At 39.7% G+C, this 16105-nt stretch overlaps 1 protein-coding gene across 4 annotated transcripts; it reads right to left on the reverse strand.

Moving 5' to 3' along the window:
* Nucleotides 1–10932: 10932 nt before the first annotated feature.
* On the reverse strand, nt 10933–16105 carry irx6a (iroquois homeobox 6a). Of its 4 annotated transcripts, none has more exons than XR_013907996.1 (7): nt 15725–16105; nt 14357–14632; nt 13495–13604; nt 12969–13261; nt 12158–12835; nt 11734–11925; nt 10933–11494 (listed from the first exon to the last, which is right to left on the reverse strand). XR_013907996.1 is itself a non-coding variant. In XM_026173502.2 (7 exons), the coding sequence occupies exons 1-6, from the start codon at nt 15736–15738 to the stop codon at nt 11819–11821; spliced, it is 1428 nt and encodes a 475-aa protein (XP_026029287.1). In that variant the 5' UTR covers nt 15739–16104; the 3' UTR covers nt 10933–11494; nt 11814–11818. The 4 variants fall into 4 exon arrangements, 3 of the variants coding, with proteins under 3 accessions (XP_026029287.1, XP_026029278.1, XP_026029294.1); XM_026173502.2 differs by having other exon boundaries at nt 11814–11925; nt 14357–14582; nt 15725–16104; XM_026173493.2 differs by having other exon boundaries at nt 11814–11925; nt 15725–16104.

The following is a 16105-nucleotide window of genomic DNA, read 5'->3' on the forward strand; positions in this document are numbered from 1 at the left end:
CTAGTTATATTGTACCACAACAATGATGTCTTAATCTTGGCCACAACCTCACACGTTGACAGTAAACATTCTATTTGTGTATCTCCTAGGACACAAGCAACCTCCTTGCTATAAATCCAGTCCCTGTTGCTTCTTTGATTACTCCTTCCCCCACATCAAGCTGGGTGTCATACGCTGCTAGAAAGGATATGGACAACACATGCAGGAGGCTATTGGAGATGAATGAAAACATCAAGTCTAGGAAAACCACATCACCGCACACATACTCTGTGGGAGGCCCTTTTGCTAATAGCTTGTTGTGGGGCCTTGTGCCTTTTGGTGTGTGTCCCGTGCTCTTCAGTGGTGGTGGCAACGACAGCAGTGGGGACATTTTGGTGGGTCGTTTAAGTTGGGAGGTCACATATAAAATCGGCTACAGCTGCACTGGGACCGCTGGTCCAGCCTCCTCACAGGGGATTCCCATTAGGCAGATTGATTGTTTCCTCTCCTCTCCTCCTTTGATTCATGTCTTCCATCTGAGCTCTAATGAGCCATCGGCCGTATGGCACCACTCAGGGCATCTGTGCATCGGCCCCTTGCTATACTGTACATTGCTAATGGGAAACACATACTGCACCGTTAATACACACACAAGAACAGTACTGAACACAATCACACCTGGGATATATATATTGTCTAGCTTTCTACTATGTTAATTTATATTCCATCTGTCACATAAGGATTTTCTTTGATATAAAAATTGAGACTTGATTACTCTTAAGCTGCAGTAAAGACAAATAAATATCTTAGTGTCATCGTACCTATTGACCTCACAGAAGAAAGAAGATTTTTGATAAATGCAAATGCACATGCAGCACATGCATGTTATTTATTCTACCACAGAAGAGAAGGGACAGCTTTACAGCCCTCCACCACAACTGTTATTTGCAGCCTCAACCATCCATATATTCTCCATCATCCGGTTTTATGGTACACACAGAATGATAATTATAATAACAATAATAACTACCCATATAAAATATGTTTACTGCACTTGGTGGTGTGAATGTGTTCTATTCTGTACTAGATACTCTATGTTGACCAGCCTAGAGTTAAAGTAAGCGCTGGTTTTCCTCAAATGAAAGTCAGCCTGCATCTGATATTGATTCACATCCATGTTTTGGAACATTTTATTCAGGATAATTTTATACCTTGGGAATTTGGGGGGTGTAAAGTCTCCGTAGTGAATCGTTCAGCGTGTCTGAAGATGCCGTAAAATTGTTTTTTACAGCTAGAGTCCTTCTACTTTCATAGTGCAACTGAAGGTTACACTCTGTCTCTTGGCGTGGCGCTTTTGCACATCAAAATGAGCTTGGAAATGTGTATGTCTTCATCTGCTTCCTTATCAAAACATTTTCTATTTGCTAAAAGGAAGCGTAAAATGCAGTTTTGCTTTTCTCCTACCGCAGTGGTGGTGTCAAAGATTTTAACTCACAGATGTATACGGACACATTTCTTCTGAAAACATAGCAGCATACCCCAAAATCTGCGAGAGAAAGAAAAGTGATAAACTGATCATTGACTGAAGCAGGCAAGAGAGCAGAGCAGTGTTTAAGCTTGGATGAACTGCAGATGAACTGAGTGAGTTAAAGCAGAGTCATAAACACATGGTGCTCTGTGTTATTGATTGGGGAGAATAAATGGATGTTTGCTAAACATATTAGATCAGAGAAGACGTGGCTCCCACACTGATCAGGATGATCTGCAGGGTGGCCCAGGCTCTTGTCATTTTCTGTTTGTTTAACTGTGTGTGCTCGAATGAACTTTTAATGTGTACGCATGTTAGTCTTAACCTGTGCACGTGTATTTAACAGTGCATCTAGACTTGGCCCTCGAGCAGTCTGCATCTGGTCTGTGATCTCGCTCTCTCGCTCTGTCATATACCCCTGCACCCATCTACGTACACAGAAACACATTCCTACCTCACTTAATTTTTGCCAAAACACTTCAGGTTGCCGTCACACTGTATGTGGTGGGAACTGTCTCTAGAGGTCACTGCAGTTCCATGGGTGACAGATGCAGCAGGGCCCAGCAACAACATCCTGTTTAACAGAGTAACTTTAGTCACCACCAGTGAGCTAAAAGGGAGAAGAAACAGCTGAAAGAAACCAGAGAATATCACCAGGAGTTTCACACTGTCACGTAGCTCACACAGACTGACATAAACCTATGAAATAAAAGTTGCTTGCTTGTCACAAAAATCTGAAGCTGCAAATCCAAATCAAAGCAAAGTTTGCACATCTATGTAATAGCATTGATTTTTCACTGACACACGCGGCGTGTTTGCAGCTTATATGTTGTGCTGGACAAGGTAAGAAATGTATACAAATCATTTCACTTTTGCCAAACGTTCACAGGCACTATCTATTGCTTTACTCGCAGCCATGGGCAGCTGCAGCATGCACAGTGAAATAGGTTATCAAAGTTGGATTTTCAGAGTTCTGTTTTCAGCAGCGCTTTCTTGGTAACAGTTGAAATCGGTATGTTGCCAGGCGCCCCTCTCGCACTAATTCTATTACACCGGGTTATTTTTAAAAGTTCTTTTTCTAAACATTTACTGTCAGTAATACACTGGAAGCTGCTGTTCCATATGCTTTGTTTGTATTGTGGTTGTGGTCGCAGTGGGGCTGACCTCGCCTGCTTCCAGTGAGCTAGTGGCAGCTTCGTAGTCCACTATGCCAAGTTTAAAATTAGCAACATATTTAACATGTACTCTACTGGCATCCAGTGTTTTTTCAGAGGGTCTCTTTGGAAGACCACAACCAGGCCCAATATAGAAACCTAACTGGAAGACAGTGGTAAAAAATAAAGGCAAAATCCAGAGCAGATGCTGACAACATCTACAGTGATCAGCCTAAGAAAGCTACAGCACTAACGCAGGACCACCAAGACAAACTCAGCTTTAGCAATGCGTCCCTCTTGCTGGCAAATGGGAACATATGTTGCTTCATGGCCACAACCTCAAGCCCAAACTATTAGCATGAACTAAACGACAAAACCATGCTCCTGTTAATGGTATAATCACAGGGGGAAGTGATTTATGGCTTTCATTTTTAAGGATCCCTCTCCCCATAACTCCTAATATGGAGGAAAATATCTGTTTTCACTATGGGAGCCCTCCCATATTGCCTTATAGGCTGTTAAAGCATGGAAAAGAACATATTGGTGTCATAAATCTAGGTTTCAAACTAGACAGCACAGAACATTGTATGATGTCATGTGAGGACAATAGTGAAAAAAGTTAAACCATAGGATTACAGCCTCGACTGGCTTGGATATGAACTCGGGGAGTTTGAGGTAGTCTCTATTAATAGTACTTCATCAGCATATCTGCTCTTGGATTCTTTTGCCATACATCATATCTCAAGCTGCTTCCAAGTTATATAGAGAAACATATTTTGAAAAGTGAATAGGACCTGTCTTAATGTTTAAGTAAAATTATCTTAGCGTTTTAAAGGTTTTGGGAACATTTGTCTGTAATTTCTATTTTAAACAAAATAGAAAATTTTCCTAATTCAGTGTGTGACTTGTTTGGGGTTTTTTGTTGTTTTTTAACAAAACAAAATTTCAAAACGCATACAACAAAATGCAATATTTTAAATAGTTGTCCAAATCAGACATTAGCAAAAATGATAACGTCTGATTTATGTTAGCATGATATATCAGTGACAACCTCGGGCTCACCTTTCCTGTGTTTTCCTCATCTCTTCTTGAAAACAGACAGTCAGAGGGCTGGTAATTCACTCTACTGTAGTTTGGCCTCTGACCAGTAGAGGGAGGTCATTGATTTATTTCTGCCATGTTACAGCAGGAATTTGCATTTGCCTCCTCTGGGTTCTTGATTATGAGTGATTCTAAAGAAATGTGTCAGTTATTATTTTTAGACAACCACATAATGCAAGCACAGTGGGTCCTCTGAAGGATCATTTATTCTGGAGTAGATAAGCATGTTGCAGCAGCCACATTCCTAAGGAACGGGTCACCAACTCTGATTAAAAGTGACTTCGCATAAGGCCATAAATATTTGTCAAGTCTACCTTTGAAACGCAGGCGAGCTGTGGCTTCTCTGCTCGTTTGCCACATGAAAGTGCAAATGGAAACACTTTAGGGTTCTGAGCTACATCAGTCATAGCTGGAATAAGATGGCCAATAAAAAGGGCATAATTATGATGCTCCATCATTTGACACAGCTCGAGGGTTTGGCTTGTTTACCTGCTTGCTATAAGCGAGAGAATTCCTGCTGTGAATAATGGAACTCGTGCTTTTATGATCACACTGTGTTTAAGAGTGAACTTTGAAAATGTGTGGTCTGAGTGGCACCTTCTTCCCCTCCCCTTTTCTTTTACTCTTTTTCTTTCACTCTGCCTTCAGCTGTTTATCTTTTTGCATGCTGAGCATTTTCCAATAGCCCCTTTGATGCCTCTTATTGCTCCAGTGTATGAAACCACGTCACGACCGGCATGCCACAGCAGCAACAATGCCTTGTTTTGAACCACTGCACTCACTTGTTGTGTGACGTTTCACAGTCTACTCATTGATGACTCTTGATGACAGTCCATTCACTTTGTTTTATGATAAATAAAAACATTTTTTCACATTTCATATAGCACATATTTATAGGACATAATTTGATTTAGAGCCTATATGGCTCTGTCTAGTGTCATAAATTGCTTTTTTTTTTTTTTTATCAGAAGCCTTCTTGTAGGTATTCAGCATGGCTTTCTGTCATTTTTATCCACTTTGCATGCATAGATTTTTGAGGTCAGCATTGTCACAGTAATGATACATTCTGTAATCATGGAGATACTTTTCTTGGAAATGCCTCTGCATTCCTTCGTTTGTCTGCTTGATATATGAGCGCTATGAGTAACAGTAAGCAGGGCCGATGTAGACATCAAGCAGGTGTGGAGACTCCATTAGCTAGGAACCATTTGACTTGCACACCAGTGTCTAATCCTACACAGGAGCTTCACACAGAGAGGCAGGCCCCCAAGCAGAGCCCAGTGGAGAAGTGTGCTGTCGACACCATACTGTTACACAGCCCTGCTGTGAGTTTTCCTCCTGCCCGCATGATGCCAATGAAACTAATGTAGTGGAAATACTCTGTGTTCAGGTGAAGGAAGCTGTTCATTATAGGTGCTACTGCGACTCATTGTACTGAATATCTCTGAAAAAGAAAAAGAAAAAAACGTGTCAATTGCTGTAAGAGAGACAAGCTGCTGGCTTTACATGCTGGACTTCATCTGTCAGTTCTACAGTGGTGTTGGCACAGGCTGAACTCAGGAAATTGGAGACATAAATTGAAGAAAATTGATAGTGCTGCTGCTTTGCAGAATACTGTTGCTGAACACTGTTTTGGTCTGCAGTCCAAATGAACACCTCTGCAGTCTGTCACCTACATAGCGCAGCAAAAAAGAACATATTGTGACTTTCTACAGCGTATCCTGCTTTATCCTTAAAAAAAAAAAGTTTGACAAGGTGTGTAGTTTGTGTTCATGTAATGAAAACTTGAAAACATGTCTCTGTATAGGTTGTTCTAGAGTTGTTGTTTTTTTAAAGAAACAAAACAGATTTTTATTATAGTGAAATCTCATCTAAAAGACGGATTACTTCTGGCACCAGGAGTGTAATTTAAAACTTTTTTTTCTCACTGTGTTAATATAACTTTATGTATATTTGACCCTAGCTTCACAATAGGTTAAAGGTTACAGTTGCTTTACTTTTTGCGCAGGTAGATCAACTAACAAAACACGTTCACTATCTAAACACTATCTAAAAGGTAGAAAAAAAAATTACAGTCAAATACAAAGACAACACCATATACACAAGCTAATAAATTCTCATTGTCTCTTCATGTTAGTTGTCAGAGATCACTCACCTAATTTAATGTTGAATAACTTAATGTCAATTTTTTATTCATTCATTGTTTGCTGTCATGTTTCTGTCTAGCTAGTAAAATTAAGTTTAATATTTAGCTTATTAGGCCATCCAAAAACTGGGGAAATCTTTTTTTTTTATCCATTTGGTCATAAACTTTAAGCCCTTCTGCAAGTGATACTGAGCAGTTTGTCACATCGTGTCTGCTGGAAAATGATGCATGAAGGAGCTAATTAGATTCACTCAAAATCAAACATGAATATGTACCTTAAAAGTGTGACTGTTATGATTTTTCTTTACCTTTTTTATAGGAGATCAAAGCTCAGATAGGCTATTGCAGAAAGATGTTATGGAGTGTAATATAAACCTAGAGTGATGAAGACTCCATGAGCATCGGTCAGCCTAGCAAAGGATGCCTAAATATTCTTTCATGTGCTTCAAAGAAATGTACACCTATATTGTGATTCATATCTAAAATTAGTGTTATATTTTCTGCTATTACATGGCTTTTATAGACTCTTGAATTAGGGACCTTGTTTAAAAGTCAACAGCAGGCACAAAAGGCCAACAGATGCCAAACATAAAGAGGAAGAAAAACAGAAGGAGAGCATGAGATTAAAAAAATGAGATGTGGAGGATGATTAAAGGGCATTAAAATGGCACAGAAGATTATTCTAATGTTGGTGATGCTGACCTAAGGTCAGAAAAAGAAAACTGCCAGGCCAGCAGACAAACATAAAACAACAATGAAGATAACAGGAACAAGGACACACAGGTTTTGCATTCTATAGGTGCAATACACATGCATACACACTAAAGCACTTCTTCTACCAGAATTTAATAAGGTTGATTTCATTTTTTTCCCACCTCATGATATCTGACTTGGCTTCTTAGCTCATATTATTCCCTCAGTACCACTTGCACTCTTTCCTGTATTACTAGTGGATCATGGGTATTAGACTGACCTTGCCCATTGGTTTAGCAGTGTAACCGACACCAAGGGAGAATCACTAGACAAGCAGGAGAAGCCATGAAAGCAAAGATGTAAAGCTTTGTTACTGTGAGACTCTTACCTTCGTAGTGTAGTATCACTTGAGCTGGGGGGGGGGCAACCTCACTATTCCACACTATTCAATTAAGCAGTAACAGATTGTCAGTGAACTGAGATAAGAGATGAAACAGAAACTATTGCCTCTCATCAGCTTTCCCACACTCAACAACCCAGAGTAGACTTGAAGACCCCTCTTTGGAAAAGTGAAATGAGGTCTACAAAAGAATCACATCCCTGGGAAATGGCAGCACTAATATCAGTTTGTGCCATGCTCAATATCTAGTCTGGTACATTGGGATCCTGTTGGGAACACTTTTGAAAAGGGAAAAGAGAGCTGAAGCAGATCACATTGCCTCAAGTATGGCACTGATGATGCAACAGAGGCCTGGATTTCTTTCTTTTTTCTTTTTTTCTCTGTTTTTGGACGTGAAGCACAGGTCAACCACAGGGTACCGAAAGAATCAGGGGTCGCAATGCAACATCTACCCAAACTGCACAAAGCCAGCTTTTCATCCCCTCACTGGCCATTCCACCAAGTCTTTAATTGTCTTTGACAAAGCTCATTAGCAGAGACCTTGTAGCGACATCAGCAATCTGAAATTCCATGGAGGGAGACATGCACAGAAACAATGTCCCACACACATTTCATTGCGCCTTTTGACGAAATGTAATGAAGTGTGTATATTGTCCCCCTCGTATGAACTCTGAGCCATTGCTACAAAGACTTTGTTTTATGAGCCCTAGCTGCCCAGCGTGGGACACATCAAATGGCACCTCCATGCTGGCTCTTTTGTCAGACTAGAGGGCAAATTATTGTTTGTAATGTTGTTGTTGTTGTTAATGTTATGGCTCCTATTTATACAAAGAGGCCATTGATATAGTGTCAAAATAATTCATGCTCTCTTACATCGCATGCAGACCCATGTTCATTAGTAGTGCCCTGAATGTAAAGTGCACATGTGATGGATGTTCCTGACGGTGCTTTGTCAGAAATTAACCCACATTGACCTATAGCTTAATTTTGTAGAACATACAACAGTCATTGTTAAAATACTCTCAGGTTTTTATGGGCTTTGCTGAGTAAAAAATAAATAAATAAATTAAATAAAAAGTAAATTAAATAGTTATTAAAATTAGTTATGTTTTTCTGGTTTGCTCAAAATGGGAATTTTACATGTCACTGTCAATACTGGAGTGAAATGGATTATCGCTAGGCTGGAGCAGACTTTGCCTTAAAAATGCTTGTTCTTCTCTTTTTTCTCCACATACTAACTTACCAACTTCACACAATACTTGCCCATTAATGCGAGTCATCTAGCCTGCTGACTTGAAAAGAGCATAGGACGCAAGCAGAAACTTGGCACAGAAAAGACCAATGTGGGGCTGGGGTGGGGTTATTAAGGTCAGTGTAAAAACTTGTGGAAGTGTTTGATAGCAAAAGCCAAATGATTATAATGAAGCACTCTGACAAGTATGGTCACAGATTGATATTTTCAAACCTATTTAAGGGTTCATGTTTATCTTAGCTTGTTTTTCTATTTTGCATATTTGTGCCTCTTTCACAGATTATCTAAAATCTGTTTTGGATTATGCAAACATGTTCTCATAGCCACATACCATTTCGCCCCTCCCAGATGAAAAATGTAATTTACCAGGAGGAGCGCGTGTATTAGGGAGATTTATATGTGCATATATCCCACCTAAAGAACTTATTATTCTGTATCACTGTAGTTTGCCACAGATTTCATGTCTCGCCTCAGATTAATAGATGTCAGACAAACAAAAAGAAAATCTTGTCGGTCCCCTCCCCCTTGCAACAAAAACAAAAAATATGATAAATGCCTATTTACTCATCCTTACTGCCAGTGTGGCTCGTTGTTATTATTATTATTAGTATTAATAATCATAATAATTAGCTCCCTCTTCACGCACACACAGATACAAGTAGACCTACCCCAACCATTACCATGTAATAGATGTCAATAGCAGTAATGAAGTTTCTGTCATCCAGATCAGCTTCCATTTACAGCTGGCTGATGTATGCCTTGACTGCATCTCCTCTGTGCAGCTGCTTTCACCATATGTAAAACTCTATGTATAGGACAGACTAATTGACCTGTTAGCTGCTTCAGGCATATGCTGCTATATAAACCCATAATGGCCATTATCTATCCCCACCAGGTAGATTGCCATGCTGTTAATCCAACCACACATGTATCATTACCTTCAGTAGAATAAGGCCACTTTCCTTTGCGGCCTGTGGTTTAATTAAAAGTGATTGTAAATATTTGATGTCATACCCTACATTCTGAATGTAAATGCAATCCATCACGAGCATCGTCCTGTTACTGTTACTGTTGAGAAGTTGTTAGCAGCTTGACACGTCTTGTATTACAGTTGTCAGCCTAAAGAAGTGCAACTTGCAACTTGCAACTTGCAACTTGCAACATGCAACTTGGCTCAAAAAACTTGGCTCAAAAAACTTTACATAAAGTTTACACTGAATTTCATATAGCTCCTACGGGATGCATATGTGATCTATTATATGTGACCATTAGTAGAAAGTATGTGATGTTCAGTTTTTAAGGATGTCAGTGGTTAGTTTCATGCTTCCCCTTTATTTTTCTTTTTTGGTGGGTCAGCTGTAGTGGTCTCAGATCTTTAAGGAGCTTTGTCTGTATTTAAAATCTTCTAGAAATATTAAAGCCTATAGAAATATATTTGTTTTTGGCTTTCACTTCAGCCAAATCATTTATTGGCTGTCAGATTAACACAGAGCAGGGAAATTGAACTGGAAAAAAAACTTTAAATAGGCCTAAGTTATTATTCCTGACCTTCCTCATCCTCATCATGTAGACTTTCCTGGATTTACAGACAGCTACGCCATTGGCCAAGGACAAATGGGGTGACCACAGCGCCTATGAACTGAGCCCGAATTGCCTTAATACGGAAAAGACTTTTATTACAAGCATAATCCGACAAGTACTACCTCAAATGACGGGACTGTAGGCTATTTGGTCTACAGGTATTATTTCGCTGGTGGTATAGAATTAAATTCAGTCATATCTAAATCTCTTCCTGCTCATGTAATAACGATTTTCAGGAATTAAGACAGGAGATTAACTCAGAAACAAAACAAAATAAAACTTCTTTCACTTCGCTGAAGGAAATTGCAACGTAATATTACAGATAAACGCGTTTCGCAAATTTGAAACAACTATATGAATCATTTAAAATGCGTTTTCTCCTTAATCTCAGACTATTCTAGAGTGGTCTCCATAGAAAAAACACGTTTTCGAATTGTAACGCTGAATATTTCTTAACATTGTTCGGAAGAGTAACGCGCAAAATAAATACGCACAGCACCTTACGTCTTTTACTACAGAAGTATTTGATTTTAAAAGTTTGAAATAGGAAGATTAAAAAAAACAAAAACAAAAAAAAACTTTTTTCGGACCGTCAACACGGATCATACACTACAGTGATCATCTTAATACCGCTGTCTGTACAAGAGGCAGAAGAGTTAAGCCATAACGAGACGGTCTATAGGCAAAACATCCAAATCAAAGGGACTTTGAGGGACCATGTGAATTTCTCTGCCGGGTTTGATCCTACAAATGACCTTTTAATTAACACAATGGTAAGTTAGTGCAGAGGCTCGCTTCACAAGGGACAAAGCAGCATTCATTCTATGTTCCTCCCTCGTTGCTTAGCCTGAACAGTAACAAAGTGTTTGATGCCACTTCTGATTAGATGCTGACAATAGAGAGATGATGTCCCCTTTCTTCCACAACTTGTGGATTTCACTCACGTCCTCCTCTGAATTATGACCTTCCATCAGCGCAGCGGCTTTATACATCGAGTCAAGATGATAAACTTTGATCAAACCCGCACACGCAAATGTTTTTTAATTGCCTGATTGGATGTTAAGCTGTATAAATAATCACGGCACAGAAAACGAAAGCTCTTGGGAAAAAATGTATTGTTAGAAAAGATGTCATGAATGGCAAACACAGGAGAAGCTCACATTTTAACACAGGGACAAAACATATTTCCAAGTCCACAGCGGATCCAGTCGTTCATAGCCAGCTTTGAGTCCGACAAGCTTTTCTCTTTTTACATCTGGCAAAATGACACGAAGCCACAGACAATTGTAACAAAATATTCAAAAGAGATACAAAGTCAATCAATAAACACGGTAAATAATTAGCCAACAGACGACATAACAAAATAATAAATACGTAAAGAAATAAATAAGTTTGCTACACTACACGATTGCCATACACAAATTCGGCCGTTTTTTTATTCGGCCAGTCTCACACATTTGCATCTAGATTTTTTGCATAAAGTCTTTAACACCATAAAAACAATGTTGTGCAAAATGATAGCCACGTCCACAGTTTGACAGCTCACACTGCAGCAGCGCCAGGTAGTTCCCATGTGTCATTCTGAGGCCGCTAGTTGGCCGGTGTGTCATTTAGTGCATAATAAATGCCCCAATAGTTACTGTGGTATATTTCCAGCGATCTAGGAGGAAGAACAGCAGGGATTGAAATAAACGCACAAAATAGAAGGAAAAAAACTTTATGGTATGAAACATTTCCAAAGAGAAGTTGAGCATAAGAAGAACTGACATACTTTTGACCAAGTTTATGAATGATATTTGACACTAATCTGATAGAAAAAATAAAATAAAAATAAGCAACATATAAACAAAAAGAGAAAGAGTAACTGCATTCTTGTGAGTGTTTGATGTTTTTACTTGCCTCTTCTCTTTCTGTGTGAAAAGCTGTATGTGTGTGTCATGACTTCACTGATTTTTTTCCACTTCAGTGCAGACTCTCACCTGCTTCACCTCTTCATCACTGGTCTGAAAGCAGTGACCTTGTCACCCTGCACGGTCCCACAGGTTTCACTGAGGTCAGATGACTGTGTCTCGGCTTTGCCACTGGAGAATCCTGCACACCCAAGTGAAAACACATCTAAGAAGCTTACCTCAAGCACAAGTTGGCAGAAAGTCCCTCACCACTTTGTAACTCATAAATTGTGTTTGTGAACACAAAAATGGAAAGTTTTGCTTTATTTGTGTACATTAATGTGTTCAAAACAGTATGCTTGTGGCTCATTATGAAAAGACAAACATCAATGTTATCTGTTATGTGAAACTCAGCAGGTAAAAGATAGACATACCTTCAATGGTGGAGTACTGACATGTGTCTGGGAGTGCAGCATAGGATGAACAGTGAAGTTGGAGGCTCTTGGGACCATAGCTGCTAGTGCCATAGACCTTTGAGTGCAAGGACGAGCCCTCTGAAAAGGGGCTCTCAACATTGGTGACACTGCTAGATTCATGAAGGCCTCTAATGCCTGCACATTGTCCAGTGGGAGCCCCGATAAGTCTGGTGCTCTGTAGCTGGCAGTCTCCGGTTGAGTTTCCTGTCCTCAGTTCAGAGCCATGCTGCTGAGGGCTCAGAATGACCCCCGAAGCTGCCGTCCGAGCCAGAGACCAAATCCGTGGCTTATCTGAAGCTTCATAGTGCGACAAGGACACAGTTCCTGCGGCTGGGCTGGTTGAGGAGGGTGCTTTGGACACTACAGGATCCAGGAAGTCAGCCGGGAGAGGAGGAAGGGTGGTGACATTCTTGATGGCACAAGGGAAAGAGTGAAAGCTGTTAGTTAAACTCAGGTGTAGTTCAGAGCTGCAGTCTCTTTTTTGAGGTGCTCCAGATCCTGCCATGGTCCTCTGGAGGTCGTGCTCATCCGATGCCACCTTTTCACAGTCACTGTCCAACTTGTCACAGTCATCGTCATCCATATCCTCCAGATCACTCAGATGTAAATCCTTTTCATCCTTGCAATCATTAGAATCTACATGAAAGAACAGGTTTTATATTCTTAATATGCTGTTTGTCATGGAAAAATAATAAATACATTCAATTAAATAATTTTTAAACTTTGAAAACCATTTTTTACCAACAAGAAAAAAAATGCAAATCATTACCTTTGGTAACACCGTCTTGCTCACTCTTAAGGTCATCCTTCCTGTCATCATTCGCCTTATTCTTTGGTGACCAGGTCATCTTGTTTTCCTTTTTAAGCCTTCTCCTGGCATTGGCGAACCAGGTGGATACTTGAGTGAGTGTCATTTTGGTGATGATGGCTAACATGATCTTCTCTCCCTTGGTGGGGTAGGGGTTTTTGCGGTGCTCATACAACCATGTTTTCAGAGTGCTGGTGGTTTCACGTGTAGCGTTCTTTCTTCTGGCTGTGCCATTAAAATCTACTGTCCCGTACCTGGAAATACACACACATACACACACACGCATTTAGCCAGGGAAAGAGTCACCATTAGTGCAGAGGGTAAATTATATAGTAGACTACTAATTCAGGTATCCTCTATTGTTACTCTCTGTTGTTTGAAATGTATACAGTTTCACCAGATCCAGGTTCCACTATAGAGTTAGACTCAGACCTCAGATCTAAATGTGTCACCATTGAATGGTTGTTTTTAATGATGTAAAACTTACCTGTCATATTGATACTGTCCCAGTGAGTGATCATAAGGATAGTACGCAGCAGTTTGAGTAATGCCAGAGTGTAAAGTGCCTGTGCTGTCCTTAATGTCATACTGTGGATTCTGTAAAAGAGAAGGCGGTTGTTATACATTATAAACATTCTGAAAGTTTAGATTAAATATGTTAGCATTCTGAAGATATCTGAAAGTTATTTCATGTATAAAGTATCTTAGTTCCATGCTAATAAATAACAAGCAAATGATTCAAACTATGAGTTATTAGAGGCAGAAAAGATTTCCCATACATGACATCGATTTGTCACATATGTATTTTCATTGTGTTTGAAGTATGATGTGATGTCCAAAAACAAGTGTTGTTAACATTTTTTAATAATATTAGTTCAATATTGTTTTAGACATAATGCAAAATACTTAAATAGACAGTCAACTTTAATTATTTTTTTTAAATATAGACGGAAATAGAAAGAAAAGTTTCAGCTGCACTGCAACAACTCAAACTTCTACTTTTTTTAAAGTAAACAATTTGCTCTACTAGTTGAAGAATCTGATGCCCCCCACCCCCAAAATTACAGAAACGAGTGGCAATATTTTAAAACAAAACACAAAAAGGGGGTTTAACTTTAAATTAACAGTAAATGTTGTTCAAATCAATCGTTTTTGACTCTTTGACTCGTTCACCTGTCTCTTTTTCCTCGTTCTTTTGCTGCTTTGAAGGGGAAGTGCGACAAGAGCTGCCGTTGGATTAAAAGACTTATCGAGACGGATATGTTTGCAGTGTGAGATAAATTGATAAACCTAGCTGATCGATCAGCCTGAGACCCCCCCTCCCCCTTTTGCGCATCAAATGAGCCCACCAGAGTGGAGTAGATAGCGGATGGGTCGGTGCTGTAGGGGAAGTAGTTGGCGTAGTTCTGGCTGGCTGCGGCCGCTGCGGCGTAGGGAGAGCTGTACATCCCCAGCGCTGCGTTCAGCTCCGTCCGGCTGCTTGCCAAGAGCCGGTTCTCGTAGGACGGGCAGCAAAAGGAGGCAGCGGCGGCGGCAGCGGCAGTCTGGGAGCTGCCTGTCCCGTCAGAGACCGACCTGGAAATCGAATCGCAGCAAGTCGTACTGGGGTTTGCCGACACGAAAAACTGCATGAAGAGAATTGTGGATAGACATGGTCACTGGCTGTTTCATCTCTCATGTGGATGTCTGTGACAACTCTGAAGTGACTGGGCTATGCTCTGCAAAAATCTTAGCCTTAGTCTAGTTGCTTTAGTATCTTAAAATGTTAAAGCAACCGGTAATTGTGAGCTGATTTCGTTTGCTGCTCTTGAATGATCACGATTCAGGTGTCGTTGCCTTTACTTGTGACCTGCCTTAATTCAAGGTAAGTCACTTTTCAGAGAATCCGTGAAATGATAGAAAGTAGGTCGCAGGGAAAAATAAAACGATAAGATATAAAATGTCATTGTCTTCTTTTTTTCTCCCCACAATTTAATAACAGTTTTAATTCACTACTTTAAACTGCGTGCGAATGTAAAAGACATAAATAGTTGTTTTCGGATATGAAGATGAACAAGAAAAAGTGACCTGCTTCATTTTATCACCGAATTAAAAAAAAAAAATGTTTCCGTATAAATAAACAAAATGCAGTTGCAGCAAAGTCCCAATATCAGTGTTAATGCAACGATCTGACGTTTACGTTCTGCCAAAAGTCAAAATGTTGTCCTCGGAGAAGTTGTCTGTTAACTTTTTCAGGAGTAACTTCTGTCCCCTCATCGACCTGAACTTCTTCGAACTTGTCATTTGGAGCAATAAGAATTTATTAAAAAGGTAAATAAAGCGGTTTAATAAAGATTTAAGCCTTTGAAAATACTCCAATCTTACATGTCAAAACAACTCCATCAGAAAGTTTGCTTATGTGTACAGCATGCTTAACAGCCCAATTACACCTCATAGTGTGCGATAGGTGACATTCATCTCTATTGTCATCAGAAAAACACGTGAGTTCATTCATAATTCAGTGTAATTGGACACGGGTGTGTGTGTATCGATATTTGGTTCAACAACAAAAGCTCCACGCGAAAATAGCTGTCAATACTGTCAAAGCAGTCACTCTTTCGTTTATGTTTCTCAAAAAACTAAACGCCTTCTTATTGGTGAAATAAAGGAAAAATATGAATTTAGTCTTGTTTCTGTATACACTATATTTAGGGTAAATGAAAAGCAAAGTGTCTTACCTGTGAAGTTGCATTGTAGGGATATCCAAATTGCGAGAAAGACATAGCTGCTTCTTTTGTTACCATCAGGAATATTCTTCACCCTTGATCGATTGCAACCAATTCTACTTCAAATCCACCGTCTTACACACATTTCCACGCACGGCCTTTCGCTCAATAATAGATGACTTCACTCATAGGAGGGAGACTTTAGGCTGACACCAGCTGCAGATTGTTTTATATGAATGAATAATCCCCCCAAGGACCCAATAAGAAATGAAATTAAGCGTCATTAAGTGCAAAAAAAAATTGTTGTTGTGTTAGCTGAAGGAGGCTTAAAGGATAACGTAAGTCTTCCAAGATATGGACTCTGCTTGTGCTATTATTTGTGGCTCTATAGTT

This window comes from Astatotilapia calliptera, chromosome 1 (assembly GCF_964374335.1).
Source record: "Astatotilapia calliptera chromosome 1, fAstCal68.1, whole genome shotgun sequence".
Taxonomy (NCBI): Eukaryota; Metazoa; Chordata; class Actinopteri; order Cichliformes; family Cichlidae; genus Astatotilapia; species Astatotilapia calliptera.

Bases quoted from the DNA above. Each gene is read 5' to 3' on its own strand.
- irx6a (XM_026173493.2), bottom strand. From the start codon at position 15,790: ATGGTAACAAAAGAAGCAGCTATGTCTTTCTCGCAATTTGGATATCCC. The intron at 12,836-12,968 runs GTAATGATTTGC...TCTTTCATGTAG, and splicing joins GCAAGACGGTGTTACCAAAG to ATTCTAATGATTGCAAGGAT. The intron at 11,926-12,157 runs GTATGTCTATCT...TTGGGTGTGCAG, and splicing joins TCAGTACTCCACCATTGAAG to GATTCTCCAGTGGCAAAGCC.